This window comes from Tyto alba, unplaced genomic scaffold (assembly GCF_018691265.1).
Source record: "Tyto alba isolate M040663 unplaced genomic scaffold, T.alba_DEE_v4.0 Super-Scaffold_17, whole genome shotgun sequence".
Taxonomy (NCBI): domain Eukaryota; kingdom Metazoa; phylum Chordata; class Aves; order Strigiformes; family Tytonidae; genus Tyto; species Tyto alba.
The window spans coordinates 186,352-196,670 of record NW_024881279.1 but is presented as its reverse complement, the minus strand read 5'-3'; the positions used below and the strand labels follow the sequence as shown (position 1 = coordinate 196,670).

Sequence of the window (10,319 nt, the reverse complement as noted above, 5' to 3'; positions counted from 1 at the left end):
TATATCATGATCTGGAGGTGGCTGATTTTCTTCACTGCAAGTAAAGGGAGACCAGGAAACTAAATTATGTTAGAAACCTAACACTTATCTAGCTACTACACAGTATGCATCCTACTTCTTTTATCTTTTTGAGGCACAATATAGTCCATTCCTATAGCCATTAAGAATGTGAGATTTTGACATATTTTTTATTTGTTTTCATAATTCCTCTTTTTTAGAGACTTCACACACTGTCTTCAAGCCTTCCTCTGCTGCCAAGATAACTAGAGGAAATGTTTCACTTGGTTTTGTATGATAGCTGAGTCTGATAGAGCTACAAGAACTGAGATGTCTGGGATTCAAGAAAATAGGAAAGGAGAAAGAATAGAATAGAATAGAATAGAATAGAATAGAATAGAATAGAATCACAACATATTGCAAAACAAGTAGAAAACAAAGTCATGAAAACACACAGCAAGGCTTAAAATGCCTGCCAGGTACTCTGCTAAAATTGCAATGTCAACAGCGTAGCAAATGCAAAGACTGCAGCAAACACCTTGAATTGGAAGAAAACCACTGCCCACTGAGCACAGAAGCTACAAGAAGGGGGAAAGAGACGAATGAAAAACAAAAATGAAAGTAGGGCAGTACACCATAAGAAAAAAAACCAACTAAGCCAAACTACAAAAAGAAGCAGTGGAGTACAGGATCTGTGTCCATTTCAAGTTATTGATGCTTATCTGGGGCTTCCAAAAGGGTCTATACATCCACATTTCACTGTCAGAGCATGAATTTTTCTCCACTAAATCTGACCCTACTTATCCCCAGAGACAAATCTAAGAGTAAGCATGGCTTCAGGATAGATAGATATAAGGGCGTGTTTAGGGTTTTTCTCTCTCTCCCAAGCAGCCTCTCACCATTCAGAAATACACACAAAACAGAGCTCAGCAAAGATAATTCCCAGATCTTTCAGGATAACACTCAAAACCTCTGCCAACTGATACAACACAACACAAATCCTGCAAGTAAAGTAGGGCCAAGAAAATATTCAGAGCTCTTCCCTAGAGAAGCAGCCAAATAAACCATTGATTCAACAGAGAGAAACACAAACCTGATTTTCAATAACACCACTCTGGATTACCAGAAACGCAGCTGCTCCTTAAAGAAATCTGCATGCAGGTTCATACATTTGTTGGTGATGCTCAGAAGGTTGTTGATACCTTTGGACCCTGTCAGCCACTGTAACCCTGACAATTTTACTTCCAAAAATTACTTATTAACTTTTGCAATGCAGTACAGTGAGAGTGAAAGAAAATAAAAATGGGTGGGGTTGGGGATTTATACAATTTATGGTTGAATATTGCATGATAAGAAAAAGAAGTATAAAGAGCCCTTAGAAAACTTCAGACAGTGGAAGCTTTCTGTAATGCTGTGGAAAATGGACTCCAAGGTACTGGTAGGGCTGGCCAATAAATGACAGTTTATCTAAAAGCAGAATAATTACCAAAAAAATGATTTACTATTATTAATTGGGTAACTATTGCAGTTATTAATTGTAAGAAATGCATTGTTTTACCTTCCTAGTAGATACCTGATGCTTGCCTCAAAGTGCTTGTGCAGAAACAGGTTTAGAAGACTTGAAGTTAAAGCAGGGGGGTGGACTGTCTCCCATCCTGAACTACTTTTAATAGAAAGAAGAATCAGAATGAGGAAGGAAGAGAAGAAAGGGCAGGGGGATAGTATCTTTTTCTAGGTGACAATGTGAGCTTGACATTGGATGTGCTGGAGGAGGTCTCTTCAATGAGAAAAAACGCCCTCCTACTTGCAGTCTGGCATCTATGTCCTCACTTGCTTTGATATTAAAAGATAAAATATGTGCCCTTCCCAAACTGACAGCATCGTCTGTCTGTGTATAAATCAATGTTAAATATTTTGCATTAAACCTCCCCCCTCTGGAAGTTTTGCATTCTTGTGAGGCTATTTCTATAAACCAAAAAAAAAAAAAAAAAAAAATCCCCTCGATGAAAATGTGCATACACAGCAGAGAGGGTGATTTTTAGCAATCGGAAATGCGTGGGGAAGGGAAGTTAGAGCAAACTCATGCTATTGTGTCTGACAAATACTCCATGCAACGACAACCCACCAGAGGGAGCTGCGACCTCAGTGGGGCTGTATGGAGGTTGGTGTGAACCAAAAGGCAAGCTCTATCTCTTCCAGTACTTCTGCTTTTTGTAGATTTGGAAACCAATAAGTGCCTCCCTTTCCTTCTAGAGACCATGGGAAAGCTCTTTGATTATCTCTGACAAATGGCTTATTTTCCCTAGAGATGTGCAGTTCCCTTTATGAACAGTTCACTTTCATCCCCCTGTTGCTACAACTGCACATCCCTGATGACCAAGACAGTAAATATTATTCTCTATAAAGCATGAATTTTTCATAGTGTTTATTGTTTTGTGATCAAATATGCTTTTGGAATTATGTTACCTGACCCAAAGAAGCCCTTAGTAACAGCAATTATGACACCATTAAGTGTCTCACCATTCTTTGTTTTGTTTTGGTTTGGTTTGGTTTTTTTTAACCATGTAATGGTTTGAGCTCAGAGGGCAAATGAGCATCAGACAGGTGCTCACTCCTCCCTTCCCCCCCCAGTAATGAGAAAGGAAAAATAAGCCAGGATTGGGATTTGAGATAGGACAGGGATGGGGAAAAAATCACCCATTATGGTCACGGGCAAAAGGCAGACTCATTAGGGGAACAAAAAAAGAACATACATTTATTACAGACACTGACAACACTTAACAGAGTAGGACAGTGAGAAGCATTGCCACATCTTGAGAACACCTTCCCTCGACCCCTCCCTTCTTCCCGGGCTCAGCTCTGCTCCAGATATCTCTACCTCCTCCCCCAGCAACACAGGGGCAGGGAATGGGGGGTGCAGTCAGTGCTGCCACTTCTTCCATCTTTGGCGTGAGAAGATTCTGGATTTATGGCCCCTCACAGGCCTTAAATCAGTGTCTGCTCCACCACAGACCTTCATGGATGGCGGGGAGGGCCGCCCTGCCATCTCACCACAGGATACAGGGGGTCTCTGCTCCGGCACACTTCCCCCCTCCTTTCTTCCTCCATTCCTCCACTGACCTTGGTGCTCATGCAGCTGCCACAACTTCTCCTCACAAGTCCAACTCCTGCTTCACCACGTCCATTCTTAAATACATTCTTACAAAGGCACAGCTGATTAGCTCAGCTTGGGTGCAGAGGTGGCCCTGACTTGGAGTCAGGGGAGCTTCAAGAAGCTTCTCACAGGGAGGCATGGCTGTAGCCCCCTCCCCTGCTACTAAAAAAACCCCCACCACTCAATCAAACCCAGGACAAACTAAAAAACACATACATGGGTAAATATGCTGACAAGGGAAGTTGGAAAAATTATCTGTACCTGGATATTTGGAAAATACTTGATGATGATATACAGTGAAGTGAAGGTCTGGAGCTTGAACACCTCCAGGTTTCTGGTCCAACAGGATATGGAGCTTATATCTGTAGCCGTTCATCACTGGGTTTCTGCTCTGGTACTTCCAGGTTGTGGTGGGCTATTTGCAAGCAGGATTTTTGCAGGACGAGTGTGGATGAGTATTTGAGTAGCTTCTTGCTCTTCAGATGGAAGACATTCTTTGACTTCTTTTCAGGTCAAGACTTCCGTGTGAAGGACTCCCGTTCATTTTGCATACAAGACAGACTAATCATAGATTCCAGTTTACGTAGAAAAGGGTCAGTCAAGACACAGGGACCTCCTAGAAAGTCTCTGCAGCCTCAGGTAAGCTCACCTCATCCATGATCAAACTAGATATGCACATGCACGGGAAAGACCTTGCCTTTGGGTGATGCGTCAACCAAGAGTTGTAGCACCTGGCCCTCCATCTTCAGTATCCTACACCTTAAACACCTGTGTGCCTGCTGTGACCCCTTCCCACAACTTTTTTTTGGATGTCAGTCCAGTTGTGTTACTCAGAGAAGAGAAGGATCACAAGTTGATGCAGAAAAAGAGGCAGAGACCTACTAACAGAGTCTGTGAAGTAATGAGCTGGTGCATAACAAAAACACAGTGTTGATGTGATGGATAGTCTGGACACACTCCAGACAAACATCATCCATCACTGTTTGTCCAGGGCCTTTCTTCAGTGCTGGCTAAATGTTTCACCACATCCCAGTACCAATATACCTTCCTGGTAACATCCTCATCAGAGACTGAGAATGCAATGTTGTTTGCAGAGAGATATTTCTAAAGGTTTGACAAGATCTCCCAGATGAGTCCTCGTTGTTCCATCTACACACACATGTCATCCATGTGGCATAACATGGCATAACAGCTATAAAACTGAGCATCTCATTGCTGGTTTAGTGCAGGGCAATGGAGATGGAAGTGACACCATGCTGGTCAGGATGGCCGTCCAGATGCTCAGACAAAAAAAAAAAAAAAAAACAAAAACCCAAACAAACAAAAAGTAGATTGTATGGATGCAATTGTGTCCTCAAGCAGCTCCTCATTAACAACTTTCTGCCTCATGCCCCAGTTTAGCTTTGGCCACTATTTGCTATCATACAAACACATCCCCAGGAAGAGGCTGACTATATATGCACACTAGTTATTCCTTCAAGGATTAAACCTTTGTGAGCAGAAGTGTTGGAAAATGGGTAATAAAATTTGAGGATAATCATTAAGGGTTACATAAGAATTTAAGCAATTAGCCAAATGCCTGCAACATGTCCGTTGCACAAAGGTCCTTGAGCTAGGCAAGCTCAATAACCACTTCCTGGAAAATGCATAAATTGAGAGATTCCATATGTAAATTGAGAGGCTCCTACTCAGAAGCTCCTGTCCTTGAAGATCAAGGCCCTCTTAAAAATAATGAACTAGCTGAAGATAGGCATAAAAAGTGCAGACATAAACCAGAGAAAGGCCAATGCCTTAACCACACGAAGAAAAACTCAAAGGTTTGGAGAAAGTTCAAGAAAGGCTCCTCCTAGAGACCACCGGAGACCACTAGAGACCACCAACGACCACCATGGAAGCCCCGCCCCCCCCCCGCCCCGCCCTAAATCTCATGTGTAATAATGATGTAAATATGATAATGAGTTCTAGGAAATTTGATGAATATGTATGTAACAGAGTGATATAAACTTTGATTATTGTAACATACGGTGGACGTGTTAGATGGAATGAGTCCCTCAGGTCCCCGGCCAAATAAAGTAATGCCTGCTTGTTAATGCTAAACCCGGCCTTAAGGAGTATTCATTCCTGATTTCGGTGACAGAAGTGGAGAGGGATTTTGCTCTTACTGCTGGAGATCTAAGCAACAGGAGCCCCAGAGCATCAACCAAAGCAAGATGCTCATGAAAGGATGTGGCTCTGTTGATTTCTCCCAAGATATGCTTCAAGAATTCACCTTGCTTCTATAGAGCTCTTCTGTATGTAACAAAGATTTGCTTTATTTCTTAGTTGGAGGCTTTCCAAGAGCTGTAATGAATAATGACAGCTCTGTTCTGCAACAGAGAGAGCCTGAGGCACCTCACTAGATTGCTGCTGGGAGAATAAGGAGGAATTCACATTCTGTTCACCTTGACAAAGAAAACATTTACTTCTTTGAGCACCTGAAATGACCCTCTGGGCTGCAGTGCTATTCTCAGGAATTTAAGGCAGCAGGAAGATACCTCATGCACATCAAGAAGAAGAAAGGCTATCTCATCCTGAAGAATTATGAGCTTTTGGGTAAGTGTGTGAGTATTTTTTTAAAGGGAACGTAGGTGAGGTAGAGACATACTGTAAATTCAGTAGCAGAACTGAAAATGGGAAAAAGAGTTTCAAACAAAAGAACACACTAAGAGGTGTTAATGCTTCAGAAACTGGAGTTAGCAGTTGAAGAAATTAGAAGTTATGTATTTGAAGTGAGAACTAAATTCATTAATTGAAATTAATAACTTACATTAGAGACCTTTTCTAAAAAAGATGAGCAATTTGTTCAATAGATACCTCCAGTGGAAGAGAAGATAAAATATTAGCACAACCCTATTTACCTGCAGTAATCTATTGCATTATTTTGTACATAAGAAGATGACTGCACCTGAATGTAGAACGATGTCAGTCATCAAAACCTGGCTGAAAATATCAGTCAACAAATGTTACAGCTGAAAAAGCAAGTGCAATTTACAACCCTAAAAAAAAAGACATAACTATTGATATCAAACTTCAACAAGTCGTAAGAGTTGGGCCATTGTTAGCTCTTGGCAAACTTGTACAGTTGCCTTGTCTTGGTCAGCAATTTGCCTCATCAAAATCTAGTCGTTAGCCAACATCACATACCTCCAACAGTGATAACATGTGCCTTTCATCACCCTTACAAACTGATGATTATTGAGAAAATCCTTTCCTACTCTGCCTGAGGGTTACAATGTTTGCAATGACTGATGTCAAACAAAAATATGCGTGCATTAGAACACGATGTTTTAATATGAAGGGTCAAGCATTTTTCACTAACCAAACCCCTTTCTGTGCGCAAAGCCAAGATGTGTAAACAAAATAATGTCTACTTAAAGCTACTTTTGCAATTACACTATAGAACTTAAATCTTTCATGAACTATTTAATGTCTCAAACTGCCAAAGTTGCCGAACAAGTAAAAGTCTTGGCTATAACACAGCATGATGAATTTAAGGTAGCTAATGCCTTCAATGAAATAAATTTACAGCCATTTGTTCCTAATGAAAAGGGGGTTTGGTGGTTTTGAAGGGGTTGTTTTTTTTAAATAGGCCCAGAAGCTGCCATGATTTTTCCACACAATGCTTCAGTTTGATGCAGGTCACTCATAATGGTTGTATCATACACCTTTCTTCTACACACAGCAGAATAATCGTGCAGCTTGAGGCCCTTGATGTTTGACATGACTGTCTCTCTTGCATGAGAACATTGCTGAGCTGCCAAACGGCCCACAAATTAAAGCCAAACAACAGAAGAAAGGTCAAAGCAGACAGATGCAAAATTGTTGAGACAAAGATTACGGAGAACCTGCAAAATTAGAGCTGGTTTGACTCACACATATCCTTACCAGGGCTGTGGCATATCACCTGAGGACCTAATAGTATTACTATCTCATTAGGTCAATGACTCACTTCCAAACATGTTCTTTGAAGGTGTTAAAACTAATTATAAATATTTCTGGATGATTTGGCCCTGTATTACACTAAGCACATTTATCAGGCTTGAGAAACAAAGATAATTTAATTTCCTTTAAAATGCAGTCAGGTATGAATGCAATCTTTGCAAGATTTTTGAAATTATTGGATTTAATTGCCTTCTTTATTATGGGCAAGCAAGGAAAACATGCCCTATATAGACAGCCAATAATCTGCTGTTAGTTTAATTCATGTTTTAACAGTCCAAGAATTGTTGGCATCAATTATTGTCAACAGTTATTGCCCTAGTCATTAATTGGCAAAAAATACAGACCAGCAATTATTTTCTATACTGGTAACAAAAATAGACCAACAATTATTGGTTTAACTGCAATTATATTAACACTTGTAGCCCTAATGGTTTGATTAGTACAGGCAAAATAATAGTTACAAGTGGTCTACATAAACTTCACAAGACATGTACATGTTCAGCATCAACAAATTACACAGCAGACCCACAGCCTCAATGAACTTACAATGTTAACATTGCTCAAAGGCTACACAGTTAGGTGTTTAGTTGAGTTTGTTTGTTTTTTGTTTTTTTTTTTTTTTTTTTAGGGGGTGGGAGGGGGTTATGTATTTCCTATTTGTTTATAGCTTAGCTACACAAATACCACTAGGCAAAAGTTGTGAGCATTAGACAATCACTGTCTCAGCTAAAACAAGATAAAATCTGATCACACCAAGGCAAATCCTGTGCCCTACATTGGTGTAGTAACAAAAACCCTATGGTTTTTACTATCAAGTGCAAGGCACTATCTACTGGAGCTACAAGGCTGTAGTGTGCAAATAACACAGCTGGGTGGACCGTATAGAGACAACAGATGTTCCCAGTCTCTCCGCTGCGGATGTTGAGCTTCTTGCAGAGCCCCCACACTTGGGTGAGCCAGCGAGAGAAGGCAGGCTGAGCCCTGTCTGCCAGAGCGTCCCGCTGACACATGTCTCTGTCAGCTTGTGACCACAGAGCCATAAGCAAAAGACAAAAAGGCAATGTTTCTCATACAATCTGCAGCTCAGAATCTAAGTTTTGTTTTGCAACCAGGATCACTATTGCTATAAACAAATGTATGGTTGCTTAGTTCTAGGGTAGAACAATTGTATTGTTAAGATTTATGACCAACAGAATGGTGATCTGAAACCATGCCGTGAAACGTTCCTATTTTTGTGTCCTTTAGGTGAATTTAGCTCATTATAATATGAAAACCACACCTCTATAGCCTAAGTTACCCACCTCTTCATGAAGCCCCTCACATTTTGAGCATGCATATATTAACAGATAAATACTGTGACTTTAAATGAAAGCGAGGAATAAAACTAGTCAATAAATGATGTTACGATAAAATACTAACCAAGTGATGCATAGAGGCATGTGTTTGTTTGTGTGTTCAGAATCAGATAAATATGAGGTGTGTTTGTAATGTCTAGCACCATTTTCTGTGTAGAACTGTAATAAATACAAATATCTCTACTCTGTGGGTTAATTGGCTCTGTGTACATCAGGTGAAGAACCCTGCTTTTGGGAAAACAAAAGTACTGCTTGTAATCAATTACTGCCTTACTTCCTGACACCAGAGAATGACTCCAGCATTATCAAGACACTGTCCAGAGAAAGAAAGTTGTCCTGAGGCAGGCAGCAATTCCTTCACTCCTTGTCAGGGGGTTGACACATTTGTGTTGAAGTCTTGAGCAATGTCACAACCAGAAGATGACTAGATTAAAAGAAGTCTACCAGCCCTGTTAGCTGTGAAGACCAGGACACCTTTATTGCTCACCTGTTCATGGACAACACATTCTGCCCAGTGACCACCAGGTCAGGAGCTAAGACATAAAGACAAAGATATAAATCTGCAAGGTATTCTCTAAACCCACTACAATTAGGACCATTTCTCCCCCCCACCCCCACCCCCCCTTTTTATTATCAGGATGCCAAGTGCATTAATAGGCCTTAATTTCTCGAGCCTGGAGCATGCACTCATACCACACCTGGAGCCTCCCCACACTCACTCTGGCCAGGGGCTCCATTTAAACTCAGGGTCGGAGCTTCAATCCTTGCATGAGCTCCAATGTGGGTATGGCTGTTCTCACTCTTGTTCCTGACTTGTTGCTTGGTTTTCCTGACTGACCTTGGTGCTGGCTCATTATCTTCTCTTCACCTGATGATTACTGTACTGTTAGTAGGCTCTATTGCTCTCGTTATTCTTCTTTGCTCTACTGGCATTGAGACTGTTCCCTGTGGGTGAAGTCACTGGTTTTCCTGTATGGTGGCTGCCCTCAGCTCCTGTCTTTCCCTCCATCAGACAACAGCTCTGTTCTTATATACTTGTCCTGGTTCGGGCTGGAATAGAGTTCCTGTTGGTTTTAGCAGCTGGAGGAGCTGCAGCCCCCTGAGACCCCAGGGGCTCCCCAGGCCCCAGTGCCCTCACCTGTGTGCGGGGGCGGGGGGAGCACAGCTGGAGGGCTGGGCCCCGATTGGCCGATAGCCCATGTCATGTGACACTGTGCTCACTATATAAAGGCAGGAGAGGTGTGGGAGTGGCTGCCACTTTGGGGAGTGTGGCTGTGGGGCGTGTGTGTTTGGGATCGCCGGCTGGGAGCAGGTGGGTGTTGGTTGGTTGGTTGGTCGGTCGGTCGGTCGGTGGTGAGCAGCTGTATTGTACATTACCCGTTGATACTGCTGTCAGTGTGTTATTCTGTTACTGTTATTAAACTGTTTTTATCGCAACCCCCGAGTCTCCCTTTGCCCCCCCGATTCCCTCCCCCTTCCCAAGTGGGGGGAGGGTGGGTGAACGGCTGTGGGGCATTTCGCTGCTGAGTAGGCTCAAACCACAACAGTACTATAGTCAAATACTTCACTTGTGCTGTGCTCCTAATGGCCGTGTACCCTGTTCAAACACTTGCATTCAAGCTACGTGTGACTCATCCTAGGCTTAGTACAATGTTGCTTTTCCTTCCCTTCCTGCTAATGCTTAATGCTGCAGATTTACATTAATGCTGCAGCATGACTTTGCAGGAACAAATTATGTTACAGGCTCCTGAGAAGACTTCAGGAAAGATCCATGCAGCAGACTCCCCTCCTCCACGTATGGAGAGGGGAAATAAGCCAAGGCAGCATGCTTT

At 42.0% G+C, this 10,319-nt stretch overlaps 1 protein-coding gene across 1 annotated transcript in view; it reads left to right on the top strand.

Annotated features, from left to right (window-relative positions):
• Window positions 1–5,688: 5,688 nt before the first annotated feature.
• Window positions 5,689–10,319, top strand: part of LOC116960999 (deleted in malignant brain tumors 1 protein-like) — a 31,090-nt gene continuing 26,459 nt past the window's right edge. Inside the window, 1 exon segment of the mRNA XM_042790478.1 lies at window positions 5,689–5,743. Within this exon segment, the coding sequence (XP_042646412.1) occupies window positions 5,689–5,743 (55 nt within the window).